The sequence below is a fragment of the Podarcis erhardii genome (assembly GCF_964252035.2).
Source record: "Podarcis erhardii genome assembly, chromosome: 17".
NCBI lineage: Eukaryota > Metazoa > Chordata > Lepidosauria > Squamata > Lacertidae > Podarcis > Podarcis erhardii.
The window spans coordinates 6,387,820-6,402,338 of record NC_138515.1 but is presented as its reverse complement, the minus strand read 5'-3'; the positions used below and the strand labels follow the sequence as shown (position 1 = coordinate 6,402,338).

At 49.0% G+C, this 14,519-nt stretch overlaps 1 protein-coding gene across 2 annotated transcripts in view; it reads right to left on the bottom strand.

Annotated features, from left to right (window-relative positions):
* CRB3 (crumbs cell polarity complex component 3) overlaps window positions 1-14,519 on the bottom strand; it is a 30,235-nt gene that overhangs the window by 1,540 nt on the left and 14,176 nt on the right. For both annotated transcript variants that reach the window (XM_081845722.1, XM_081845721.1), the window contains exons 2-4: window positions 12,916-13,163; window positions 5,382-5,443; window positions 4,212-4,352 (exon numbers count right to left, since the gene is read on the bottom strand). In XM_081845722.1, the coding sequence (XP_081701848.1) occupies window positions 4,212-4,352; window positions 5,382-5,443; window positions 12,916-12,991 (279 nt within the window). In that variant the 5' untranslated portion in view covers window positions 12,992-13,163. The remainder of the gene's footprint in view (window positions 1-4,211; window positions 4,353-5,381; window positions 5,444-12,915; window positions 13,164-14,519) is intronic.

Here is a 14,519-nt window from a genome sequence, read left to right as displayed (position 1 = left end):
CAATTAAATGCACAAACTGTCATCTTATCTGTCCTCCCAGTTGAACGACGTGGCCCAGGGAGAGAGGGAAAAATAGTGGAAGTGAACAGCTGGCTTCGCAAATGGTGTAAACAGGAACGGTTTGGATTCTTAGATCACGGACTGCAGTTTCTTGAAGATGGACTTCTGGCAAGCGATGGGCTGCACCTCACAACGGTTGGAATGTTTTTGCCAAAAATCTCAGAACCTCATCAGGAGGGCTTTAAACTGACTAATGTGGGTGAGGTAGACAGTGCTCCTGAAGGTAGGAGTCTATCAATTGATGAAGATGATCATCAATAGGAGTATAGCATCTAGATCAAGGGAAGTAATAGTGCCACTGTATTCTGCTCTGGTCAGACCCCACCTGGAGTACTGTGTCCAGTTCTGGGCACCACAGTTCAAGAAGGACACTGACAAACTGGAACGTGTCCAGAGGAGGGCAACCAAAATGGTCAAAGGCCTGGAAACGATGCCTTATGAGGAACGGCTAAGGGAGCTGGGCATGTTTAGCCTGGAGAAGAGGAGGTTAAGGGATGATATAATAGCCATGTTCAAATATATAAAAGGATGTCACATAGAGGAGGGAGAAAGGTTGTTTTCTGCTGCTCCAGAGAAGCAGACACAGAGCAATGGATCCAAACTACAAGAAAGAAGATTCCACCTAAAGATTAGGAAGAACTTCCTGACAGTAAGAGCTGTTCAACAGTGGAAATTGCTGCCAAGGCGTGTGGTGGAGTCTCCTTCTTTGGAGGTCTTTAAGCAGAGGCTGGACAACCATATGTCAGGAGTGCTCTGATGGTGTTTCCTGCTTGGCAGGGGGTTGGACTCGATGGCCCTTGTGGTCTCTTCCAACTCTATGATTCTAGGATTCGGCTGACCTGATCAACATCCCATACCCTTTTAAAATGTGGCTCTTTTGGGGGCTATTATTGGGTTATTGTTTTTATCTTGATTTTATATACTGTGATCTTAATTATATTTTGCTCAAGGCACAAGGTTGCTGCTCAAAATTACTGCAATTCAAATACCTTCCACAACTGAGCTTTGGGCAGCTCCTAATTATGCTCTAGTACAGCTCCCGTGAGCTGGAATGGGACTTAGGCAGGAGAGCACCCTGATGGATTGTGCTTTATATTAATTAGCAACAGTGTTGTTGTGGTTGGAGTTCACTCCTCAGGCACCCAAGTGCCCTGGCTTCACCATCAACTTGAGACAGACCAGATATCATGCACTGTAGGGCAAGGCATGGCATCCAATTTGCCCCGTGGAGATAGCCACCGTACAAAGAGAGTTTAACAGTAACCGCGTGGCAGCCTGTCTGCAAATCTTGCCAGGCAATTACTGGCCACATCTGGACCTATGAACCTTGGCTTCATAACATGCACACAGCCCAATTACTCACACATCAACCTTCCCTTCATAGGTAAAGGTAAAGGGACCCCTGACCATTAGGTCCAGTTGTGACCGACTCTGGGGTTGCAGGGCTCATCTTGCTTTATTGGCCGAGGGAGCTGGTGTACAGCTTCCAGGTCATGTGGCCAGCATGACTAAGCCGCTTCTGGCAAACTAGAGCAGCGCACGGAAATGCTGTTTACCTTCCCGCCGGAGTGGTACCTATTTATCTACTTGCACTTTGACGTGCTTTCGAACTACTAGGTTGGCAGGAGCAGGGACCGAGCAACAGGAGCTCACCCCGTTATGGGGATTCGAACCGCCGACCTTCTGATCGGCAAGTCCTAGGCTCTGTGGTTTAACCCACAGCGCCGATAAATAAGCCAGGAAGGGGGAAGTCAATTTGTGTTACATCTGAATGCAGGCTCAGGGTTGGTTTCTCCCTAGCAAACCAACAACAAACCTTGATCTAAGACAAGCTAGGGTTGCCATATTTCAAAAAGTGAAAATCTGGGCAGAAAAGTTGTGGAGCTTTCTTTTGGGGGCGTGGCAAAGTTGTTGAGCTAATTTCAAGGGAAATTGCCCAAAACGACACTGCCGACATCAGTTGCCGTACATCCAGATTTTCCCGGATGTTTCACCGATTTCCGCCCAGACACTGTTTCCGAAGGCCAATTGCCGGTTATTTTCGTGAAATTCTGGACATATGGCAACCCTACATCAAGCTAGCTGATTAGGGAGAAACGAACCAGGATCCCAAGTAATGCTAAAACCCCATCGTAGTCTTACCACTTGCACAAAGTGGGAGCGGCTAGCTTTGTGCATCAACCTGCAGTTCATGCAGAGTGTAGCTTTTTAAGCCAAGCTTTATCAATTTGTGCAGTTAGTACCTGAGCCTAGCTTAACTTGGAGCTGTGACAATAAAATGGGGAGAGGAAAATTCTATATAAGGGTAAAATGAACATGGAACTCTTCCACATCCACCCGCTCCTTAAGAGGGCCTTGGGGTTAATACAGGCATAGGCAAACTCGGCCCTCCAGATGTTTTGGGGCTACAACTCCCATCATCCCTAGCTAACAGGACCAGTGGTCAGGGATGATGGGAGTTGTAGTCCCAAAACATCTGGAGGGCCGAGTTTGCCTATGCCTGGGTTAATACAAATACGAAGCAAAGGTTTCCAATGGGACCTTCTGGCATTTCCCACCCACATAAACACACTTTATTGGGTTTTGAACCTCCTGCATTGTGTCTGTTGCAGTCCTTAGGCAGAGGTTAGATAGGATATCCAAAGTGGAACAAGGGTTGGAAGACCTGCAATGGCAGTTGCCTTTGATGGAGGCTGATGTGGAGCAAAAGCTAGGAGATTGAATGAGAATCAGGAAAGCTCAGTTCAAATCATGCGTTCATGTGGATGACTTGGGCTGGCCTGGATGTTCCCTCCCAGTCTGTAATACGGGAATAATAATGCTGACCTACCCCTTACAGTGTTGTTGGAAAAACTTGAAATAATGTGTCTAAGGTGCTTTGAACAGGCTAAAGCAGACTTGAAATACCTAAAGCAAAGTTTTGGAATCGGGTTAACAGTACAGTGGTACCTCGGGTTAAGAACTTAATTCGTTCTGGAGGTCTGTTCTTAACTTGAAACTATTCTTAACCTGAAGCACCACTTTAGCTAAAGGGACCTCCTGCTGCCACCGCGCCACCAGAGCACGATTTCTGTTTTCATCTTAACCCGAGGTACTATTTCTGGGTTAGCGGAGTCTGTAACCTGAAGCGTATGTAACCTGAAGCATATGTAACCCGAGGTACCACTGTATCTTGTGGAGACCCTTTTGGGGGCCTGCCTCTGTTCATTTGCTGGGTTTCTGTTTGGTACGGTCCTCCTTTAGTTCATTTAAAACAGGGCTGGGGGAATCTGTGGCCCTGCTGCTGGACTCCAGCTCCCATCAGCCCCGGCCAGTATAGAAAAACTGTAGCCCAAAAGCCCCTAGGAGGGCCACAGCTCTCCCCTTCCCTATTATGAAACATTTAAGAGTCACCTGCCAACTCAAACTGGCCAACCGTAAGGCAACAGGGTAATAACACTCTAGGTTGTGTCGACTTTTCTCTTGCCAGAGAAGGGAGATTCGTTTTTATTAAATAGTGGCATACTGAAAGGCACAGCGCAATACATTTTCTTTAAAAACAAAAGAGGCAAGCCTGCCCCAGATCTCACGTGGCAGGACCCTTAAAGCCAAGAACAGCCTCCCCACCCACCCTCTGCTCTTGTCCTGTTCACACAAAAGCAACAACTCCTGTGTCAGCTCGAGTGGCAATTCCACGCACTCCCACTTAGAGTCAGAAGAGTTCGTTCTTTGGGGCAGCATAGAGAAGGGAGATCTAGCACTGGGCAGTTGGCATTGCATGGGCTGAGGGGGGCAGCCCTCTCTCTTCTGTGTGCCCAGAGAGGCAGGATCCAATCTTGCCTTGAACTGTCTGCCTCTAGCCATTCCCGGCAGTGTGCATGCATGAAATCCAGCCGCTCCTCAAAGCCCATTCTAAAACATGTGTCTCCTGTGTGCAGCAGTTCACATCCAGCCCGCAGGGAAAGCTTTAAGAGGCTTGCTGGAAAACCTCAAGCCTGGCAGCAGCAGAAGCACCCTTTTAAATGTTAGTGTTTTTGGTTTTTTGGAGTCCAGTGTGTTGAGCGGCTCCATCCAAGCTGAGACCCAAAAGCAGAGCCCTTTCCCCCATCTCAGATGAGTCGCTCTTCCGGGGGAAGCTTGAGGTTGGTGTTAGTTTCGACGCGGGCACCCACCTGCTCTTCGCTGCTGGGCCGGTAAGTGCCCTCTGTCTGCCGCTTCTCCCGGATTTTGAGTCCCATAAAAACCAGGAGGCCGATCAGCAGGAGGCCCCCAAAAACACACGGCACAGCGATGGCTGCTGCCAGCTCTGACTTCTGCCACGGGGAAAGAAACAGGGGGAGAACATTGTTACAGCGGAGGAAAGTGAAGCAGGGCCTAACACTGAGGTCCAGCGCCGGGGGCCTTCTGGCGGTTCCCTCGCTGCAAGAAGCCAAGTTACAGGGAACCAGGCAGAGGGCCTTCTCGGTAGTGGCACCCGCCCTGTGGAACGTCCTCCCACCAGATGTCAAAGAGAAAAATAACTACCAAACTTTTAGAAGACATCTGAAGGCAGCCCTGTTTAGGGAAGCTTTTAATGTTTAATGGATTGTTGTATTTTAGTGTTTTGTTGGAAGCCGCCCAGAGTGGCTGGGGAAACCCAGCCAGACGGGCAGGGTATAAATAATAAATTATTATTATTATTATTATACTAACATGCGGTGGGGGGGGGGGAACCTGCACGCTCCTTAGACTTGCGCACCTGCACTGAACAAATCAATATGCGCAGTGCAGATTCATGGGCATCTCTTGAAAATAGAGCTGCCCTGATCAACGGCTTGGCTCGCTGGTGCGGCTGCACCAATTGTTGTGAGCAAACTGATGGGCAGCCCAGCACCAGGAGGGTCATGTGTCAGATGCAAACCTGAACTGTAAGCCAGGTTTTAAGTCCAGAGGTGCTGCCCAAACCCAGTCCTTTGTCGCCAGCATTGCTGCTGCTACCATAACATACCATCATCAACTGACCACAGCAGGGGGGGGGGGCAAATCCAGCCCTCTTCCATTTTTTTTCTTGAATATTTTACCATGTTGTCTCAATTGGCCGCAGTCATTTTTGGGTACTGGTGATAACAGCTGCCTCGAGCATCTATCAAATTTGCCACTGCAGGCAAGAGCTTCAAAAGACCCAAGGTGCCTTTGCCTGAGGTAAGGAAAGGCAGGTCGAGCTAAGCTACAAACAGTCTGCACCTGCCTTGCCCAGACAATGATGCCCCCATTTTAGGCAGCATGAGATGCCCACATCAAGATCACCCCCCAAAAAAACCTGACACACACGAACCCTGCCCAAGAAAGACAGACATACATACCGAAAGGCCATATGAAGCAGAGGGAGGAAAGGATGTGGTTTCCACTGGAGTGCTGTTAGTGCCTTGTTTTGGAAAGAGACAAACAGTAGGCATTAGAGAAGAACATGGGTAGGCAAACTAAGGCCCAGGGGCCGGATTCGGCCCAATCGCCTTCTAAATCCTGGGAATCAGCGTGCTTTTACATGAGTAAAGTCTGGGAATCAGCGTGCTTTTACATGAGTAAAATCCAGCCTAAATCCGGCCTGCGGACAGTCTGGGAATCAGCGTGCTTTTACATGAGTAGAATGTGTCCTTTTATTTAAAATGCATCTCTGGGTTATTTGTAGGGCATAGGAATGCCCCCAATATAGTCCAGCCCCCCAAAAGGCCTGAGGGACAAGATTTCACCTGACTCAGGTCTTTTGCCAGGCAACGAATCATTTTACACTCCTCCCTGTTTCATTAGACCACAGCCAAGAAGTAACATGCAACACAGGGCAATCTCCCCATGGAGAGCCATATTGCAGAATGGCCCAATTCATGAGGTCTGAACACAGACACACTTTTTTTAAATAAATAATTTTATTAAAAGATTTTCATGAATTACAAAAGAACGTGCAATGTCTCTTTTTTAGGGGTTCAGATCAGACGACAAAGAATGCACTGAAGATACATCTTTTAACCAAGAGCATGTGAATCTCACATTACAGGTTGCTCACATCTTGACGCTTATTTTTCTTACCTACCGATTACTTACCGCCGCCACCTGCGCAAATCAAACCATCACGGACTTGGCTTTGGAGAGGCAGTGTGTGGGTTCTAGCAGGGTCTTAGAGCTCTCGCATCTCCATCCCCAAGCTGGGAAAGTATTAACTAGGCTTCGGGATGGAGGCATGAGGGCTCTGGGACTCTGGGACCCTTGCGCTGCCTTCTGAAGGCCAGGTAAGCCAACCTCCACCTTGCCAGGGAAGGAGGACCGTTTGAGAGGTTCCTGACTTCACACATTTTTCCAAATGCGTGTGGACCACTGGAACTGAACCCTCACACAAGATCCGAGTTACCTGCAGTTCAGTTGTGTGGTGGCAAGGGGAGGGGCACACATGTGACCCTATTTATGGCAGTGGGACGGGAGGTCAAGCAGCTGGTGCAACAGCAGAGCAGGTAAACTTTTGTAATCTCTGCATTTGCTGCTGCTCCCCCTTCAAGGAGAGAAGGGGTCATCCGCCCAGGACACACCTCTACTGACATGCAGAGAAGAGAGAGAAGGTGAGCAGGTTATTGTTGTTCCTTGCACTGATTTGTTACATACTACATAAAATGTTTCATACTGACTCCTAACTGTAAAAGCATAAAGGTAAAGGTAAAGGGACCCCTGACCATTAGGTCCAGTCGTGGCTGACTCTGAGGTTGCGGCGCTCATCTCGCTTTACTGGCCGAGGTAGCCAGCATACAGCTTCCGGGTCATGTGGCCAACATGACTAAGCCGCTTCTGGCAAACCAGAGCAGCGCATGGAAACAACATTTACCTTCCCGCCGGAGTGGTACCTATTTATCTACTTGCACTTTGACGTGCTTTTGAACTGCTAGGTTGGCAGGAGCAGGGACTGAGCAATGGGAGCTCACCCCATCGTGGGGATTCGAACCGCCGACCTTCTGATCGGCAAGTCCTAGGCTCTGTGGTTTAACCCACAGCGCCACCCGTGTCCCTTGTATGTATGTAAAAGCAAAGATAATAACAAATTTAAAACAGGATTGAAAAGTGTCCACACATTACAGTTTTGGCTTCTGCACAGCAGAGGTTTACAGTGCACCCAACTGTACACTATGTACCCATGAGGCACATTCACACATTTATTTCACCGCATGCGCACTGCAAACAAAGACTGCAGAAAGCTGTTGCCAGAGCATGTATCAGTGATGTGCACACATGGAGAAACAAACAGCATCTCACATGCTACAATCTCTAGGGAATGGGGGGGGGTCAGCGGTGGGGGAAGCTGCTCGGGTGGGGTGAGCTGTTCATAGGGGCAGGCTGCACCGTGGGGCCTCTGGAATCTGCCTGCCTCCTCCCACTCAGCCGCCCTACAGCTTGGGGGGAGGCAGCAGACAGACCGTCTCTTCCAGGAGAGATGCATGGCTCAGGCGTGCTGCAGGCCCCACTGTGAGTGCTGCCCGGCATTCTGTGCCCCCCCCAGTGGTGACATTTGGGGTGGACTGCACCCACTACACACCCCTTCCTCCACCCCTGTAGGGGGTGTCAGGGTTTGAATTCTATTTCTTACCTGCTGGTTAGTGGGTAGGGGTATTGCTTTTGCTGAGGCAGTCAGGAGTTATTTATTAAGTCTATCATGCGCCTGGAAAAGCAAACCTTGGACTGCTTGAGGGAAGCATCAGAAAGCCCAATTCCAGTGGTCATAGACAAGCAGAGATTTGACACTGGATCAAGGGTGAACCAGTTGAGGAGAGCTCAGTTCAGACCTTTGGAGCCTGGACTGTGGCACAGTGTCATGTTCTGGCCCTTTTTCCATCTCAAGATTTGGTGGTGACTATGCCAGCTTGGGATGTGGGTGGCGCTGTGGGTTAAACCACAGAGCCTAGGACTGAATCCCCACAATGGGGTGAGCTCCCATTGCTCGGTCCCTGCTCCTGCCAGCCTACCAGTTCAAAAGCACTTCAAAGTGCAAGTAAATAAATAGGTACTGCTCCGGAGGGAAGGTAAACGGCGTATCCGTGCGCTGCTCTGGTTCGCCAGAAGCGGCTTAGTCATGCTGGCTACATGACCCGGAAGCTGTACGCCGGCTCCCTCGGCCAATAAAGCGAGATGAGAGCCGCAACCCCAGAGTCTGTCACAACTGGACCTAATGGTCAGGGGTCCCTTTACCTTTATGCCAGCTTGACCTGGGTCTCTGGGTGCTGCTTGAAAATGCCAGGTTGGTCCATAATAAGATGTCCCTCACCCACAATTTAATCAAGGATGAAGAAGCCGATGGGGCATCTATAACTAAGGCTTGGTGGGGCGGCAGTGTGGGGTCGGCCTCCCCCAGCAATGCCCCCTTAGTACCAAGTGTACCTCCAGGGTGTGCTGCGGGGCTGGCTGGGAGGGCAGGCAGTCACTGTTACTGCCCAACTGATTCTCTACCTGAGCTATCAAATGTGGTTTCAGACCTGGCATTGTGGCCCCCAAGAGTGTTAGACTTGGAAAATGTCAACATTCACCACCAAGAAGGCCCTCTTGCCTGGTTTCCTGTAACCTCAATTATCACAGTGAGGGAACCGCCAGAAGGCCCTCGGCGCTGGACCTCAGCGTCTGGGCTGGACGATGGGAGTGGAGACGCTCCTTTGGATATACTGGGCTGAGGCCATTTAAGGCTTTAAAACAAAACGGCACAAGGGATTAAGTTATAAAGAATAGGTAAAAACTGATTTTGAAAAGAGAAGAAAAATTGGAGACATAATAGGTTGAAATATATAATCATAAAGGAGGTCTGAAAGAGGGTTAGAATTTGCTGAATTCTATTGTGTAAAGGGGAACACAAAAAAGGGAGATGCGAGGAAGTCAAGAAAGAGGGTTATATAGATATTAAGTTAAAAATTGGAATTTTTCTTTTTTATGTTTTTATAGTCTTTTTCTGTTTTTTTGTGATGTACTTTTTCCTCTGTTGTTTCTTTTGTTGTATGTTGTATGTTTGTTCTATTATATAAAATATTAATAAATATCTTTAAAAAAATAAAAATAAAAGACATCACCAACACTTTGAATTGTGCTCAGAAATATACTGGGAACCAGTGTAGATCCTTTAGGACCAGTGTTATATGGTCCCAGCAGCCACTCCCAGTCACCAGTCTGCCAGCCACATTCTGGATTAGTTGTAGTTTCAGAGTCACCTTCGAAGGTAGTCCCACATAGAGCCCATTTCAGTAGTCCAAGAGGAAGATAACCAGAGCATGAAGCACTTTGTTAAGACGCTGTGGTAAACAGGTAGGGTCTCAGCCGGCGTATCAGATGGAGCTAGTAGATAGCTGCCCTGGATACAGAATTGACCTGCACCTCCATGGACAGCTGTGAGTCCAAACTGACTCCCAGGCTGAGAACCTGGTCCTTCAGGGGCACAGTTACTCCATTCAGGAACAGGGAGTCTCCCAAACCTGTCTGCCCTGTCCCCCGCCCAAAACAGTACTACTGTTTAATGACAGCCAAACTAGTCCTCAGGCTCTGCACTGTCCATGGGGGTTCTTCATCAATGAGACGTGATGCAGAGATAGGTGCATTTCAGAAAGGACCTCCCTTGGACACCCAAGGCCTTAATTACCAGACCTGCACCTCCTCCGGTAGCCTTCACTTACAGAGCTAAGCCCATGGCTTTCCATCTCTCCTGGGACAGGTGTGGTTCTTGTTGAGACAGTTCTTTCTCTTAGGCATTCAGTTTCCATTTCAGGCTGGGTACTGCCCAGGAACCAGAGGACGCATGGTGGAGCAACCTGGTTTGTGCCTTCTCTCAGGGAATCCACACCCACTGTGCTGGGGAGGGCACGAGTGAGTCAGACAGAGCTCACTCCTTGGGCCAAGGGAGCCAGAGGCACGCCCTGAAAGTGCTTTGCAATTGACAGGTGAAGCCTACAAAAACACTTCAAGGAAGTCCAGAGTGGCTCTGACACATTCCTAGAAAAAGGAGCTCCATTCTGCTTTCCGGGATGACCTGGCCTCTTTCCTTGAAACTATTTCAGGATCAAGAATGATCCAAAGACCTATCCACCCTTAAATTGTATCCTAGCAAGAAGCGTGCGTGACTTTGACCCCCAAAATGAATTTGCTTGAAGGAATTTGCTCCCCCCCCTTTTTTTTTTGAAAATTTCAAAGTTAAATATTCTTCAGACACTCTACATCTATATTTGTACTGATAACCATTTTTTGACAATCCTTGCTATTTTGATAGAATCTCAACATTTAGTAGTTGTGATCCAAGAGTACAGTCATACCTCATGTTACGTTTTTTCAGTACCGGAAAAGGTTACTTCTGGGTTTTGCCGCTTGCACATGTGCAGAAGCACTAAATCGCGCTGCGCACCTGCACAGATATGGCGCTTCAGGTTGCGGGCTTTTCATATTGCGAACGGGCCTCCGGAACGGATCCCGTTCTCAAGCAGAGGTACCACTGCACAGTGGTACCTCAGGTTAAGAACTTAATCTGTTCCGGAGGTCTGTTTTTAACCTGAAACTGTTCTTAACCTGAAGCACCACTTTAGCTAATGGGGCCTCCCGCTGCCACCACGCGATTTCTGTTCTCATCCTGAAGCAAAGGCCTCAACCTGAGGTACTATTTCTGGGTTAGTGGAGTCTGTAACCTGAAGCGTCTGCAACAGGAGGTATCATTGTTTTCTATTGCTGACATGCAACGCTGTTTGGCAAGATACAGCCTCTAATGGTGTTTTATATTGAATAGTATCTGAAGGCTGACACAGCGACAGAACAAGCCAATCAGGTACCTGGGGAGGCGCATGTGCCCTGCGCCCAGGGGCGGGGCCAGGACACCCAGGGCAGGACGCTCCTGTCTCCTCCCACTCAGCCACCCTACAGATAGGGGGGAGGCAGCGGTGGACCATTTGGGCAGAGCGGAGCCTACGCATGCCCAAGCCACTGAGTCTCTCCCAGGAGAGACGTGTGGCTCGGGCACGCTGCAGGCGCTGTAGTGAGTGCTGCCCGGCATTTTGTCACACCCCCCCCCCGAGTGGTGACACCCAGGGCGGCCCGCCCCAGCACACCTTTTAAGGTTCCTAGGTATGAATGGCTTTCCCCACCCCCCCAGCTGCCCCCCCCAAAAGGTTAACCTATAGCAGGCTTGCATTTAACAAATTGACCAGGAATTCCGTGCAGGTGAGTGGGTGGGTTCACAGAAGTGACAGCCCTCTCCATTCCTCCTCCACCCACAGCTAGCACAGAAGCCAAGCAGAATGGTAAAGGGGACCCTGCCCCCCCCCACCCGCAACCAGCTTGCTTGGTTCAAAACATGTTTCTTTATTAGCTTGAGGAATTCAGCACCCCGCTAACATTACCATTCCATCACGCCAAGCAATTTGGCTTGGCAGACAGAACAATCCCCTCCCCATGTGCTGTTCTGGGTGTTCTCCCAATTTCCACAGAGTCCATTTTAGGGGGGGGTACAGTGGGTGCAAGGGTAGGAGAGCGGGGGGGAAGAACCATTGCACAAGCAGAAGTCCTTGCTGGTGGGACTCATTTGTTGAATCCCACCCTGCGTTTCCATGCAGAGGGGCTTCCCCTCTGGCCAGCTCGAAAACACATGCTTTTAGCCGCTTAGCAGGTTCTTTTCTTTTTTAATGCATGCCAGTAACTTTTATGGCTTCTTTGCACGGTTGACTCATGGCAGGTTTCCAGGGGGCGGTTCTGTTACACTGAGATCCATGCTAATGCCAAAGGGGGAGATTTGTTGATACTGGGGTTTGGGGAAGGCGATTTTAATAATAATAATTTTTTATTTCTACCCCGCCCTTCCCAGTTCAGAAAACCGGGCTCAGGGCAGCTAACAACAAATTTAAAACACTTAATTGATGCAAACAATTGATTTTAGAGAAAGCTTTCTGCCTGTTGGTCACTGAATGCTCTCTAAGCACTTAGTGCAGCAGTGGGAAACCCTTTTGCACGCCTAGAGCCTCTCCCCAGCTTGTAGAGAGGCCGAGGGTGTGCGCAGTCAGTATGGGCGCCTCTCGCACAGCGACTGTATGGGCTGCCGCGCGTGTGCAATCTGTACAGGATGCCGCACATGCGCTGTATGGACGGCGACAGCCTGTACGGATGCTGTGCGAGTGACAGCCCGTATGGAGTGCGCATGTGCAGCATGCTGTACAGAGTGTGCATGCGCAGAAACCCATGCGGTCGCCACGTGAGCGATGGGCTGCCGCATGTGTGCACCTCATACGGGATGCCACACATGCGCACCCTGTACAGATGCCGCGCGTGAGCCACCAGGCAGTTCACCCTGCCACTGATTGCAGCCAGACAAAAAACATTCAAGGAAGATTTGAAGCAAGGTAAATGAGGCTTAGGGACGCGGGTGGCGCTGTGGGTTAAACCACAGAGCCTAGGACTTGCTGATCAGATGGTCGGCGGTTCGAATCCCCACAACGGGGTGAGCTCCCGTTGTTCGGTCCCTGCTCCTGCCAACCTAGCAGTTTGAAAGCATGCCAGTGCAAGTAGATAAATAGATACCGCTCCGGCAGGAAGGTAAACGGCTTTTCCGTGCGCTGCTTGGTTCACCAGAAGCGGCTTAGTCATGCTGGCCACATGACCTGGAAGCTGTACGCCAGCTCCCTCGGCCAATAAAGCGAGATGAGTGCACAACCCCAGAGTTGGTCACGACTGGACCTATTGGTCAGGGGTCCCTTTACCTTTACCTAAATGAGGCTCGGGGAAGAAGTTGTGTTTGGGGAGGGGACATGGCCCTGGGAGAGTTCTAAGGGCCAGAGATATAGGCCAGTGCGCACACAGACACACCATTCTGATCACTTTTCCTCTGTTTGCAACCGCGAAGGGAGCACTCACCTTGACACAAAGTGGGCTGTAAGCAGGACTGGAGAGAGACTGCCAGAAGGAATCCAAGCTGTTTCAATCGAGCCATCACCCTCCTCCCCAGCCAGGAGTGGGGCAAGGGGAAAGCAGAGGTTACCCCACTGCTTCCGCCAAGGAAGGAAGGGAAGCCACAGGCCCAGGTCTCCCTTTGCCCCGCAGCTGCCTCCAAAACACTTCAGCCGGTTTAAAGTCCTGCAATATCCGACGGTGGAGTTAAAGGCCTGAATTTTTAAAGAGAGGGAGAGAGAAAGGAAATCTGTGATACTCCAAAATCTACGGCTACTTCTGCTACCTGCATTTGCAGGGATGGAAAAACCTGAACACACCCAGACTTTGCTGGCCTCCAGCTCCCAGCATCCCCGACAACATGGAAATTTTATTTTATTTTATTTTATTTTATTTTATTTTATTTATACTCCACATTTGAGGAAAACTTTCCTGAAAAGGCAAAGTTACAAAAACTACCTATATATATGAACTACTTATTTTAAAAGCAGTACAGTGGTACCTTGGTTCTCAAACCAAGGCATGCTTTCCCATAGAAAGTAATGCAAAATGGATTAATGCGTTCCAGACCTTTAAAAACAACCCCTAAAACAGCTATTTAACATGAATTTTACTATCTAACGAGACCACTGATCCATAAAATGAAAGCAATAAACAATGTACTGCAGTCACACAATCAATCAATCAAGAACTGAACTGGGTTCCACACAGTCACAAAAACAAAACAAAAAAGCCGCAAAAACAAAAATGCAAAATAAGTAGCAGAAACACAGACCTCAGCGTAACACTCAAAACAGAAGTGTGACACTCAAAACGGTGTGTCCGATATGTACGTGACCGCACACACGTGCATCGTGCCAAACCCGGAAGCGACCCAAAAGCATCACAAAAAGGGGCGGAAGTGACATGGGGTGTTTGCACGCAATGACCTGGAACACAACCGCCGTGCAAACAGGGAGTTGCCTCTACTTAAAAATATACTTGCAAATGTGTATGTGTGCGTGTGTGCAGGTCCACTCATCAGGGAGCCATAACTAGCTGCTCCTTCCTGTCCAATGTACTCAGGGATGGCATGTCAGTTTAAGACAGGCCCCAAGTGAGCTTGCAAGGTCTATCCTAGCAACACTCCCTAAGTGGATCTGCGAAAGAGCAAGTCCAAGCAGCTCACCATTTATCAGGGTCATAATGCCCTTTTTCCTGTTCTGCCTTTTTTTTTTTCTAGGGGCCAGCACCACACCCTGCAGCTATACCTATTAAAAATAGGGACTGTGTTTTTCTTACTCACTATGGTAATGAATAGTGCGTATTAAATTTGCTGCTGTGATATAATAACAATCTGTAGCATTTCTTGCATATAATAATAATAATAATAATAATAATAATAATAATAATAATTTATTATTTATACCCCGCCCATCTGGCTGGGTTTCCCTAGCCACTCTGGGCAGCTTCCAACAAACACTAAAATACAGTAACCTATTAAACATTAAATGGGACGCGGGTGGCGCTGTGGGTAAAACCTCAGCACCTAGGACTTGCCGATCGCATGGTCGGCGGTTCGAATCCCCGCA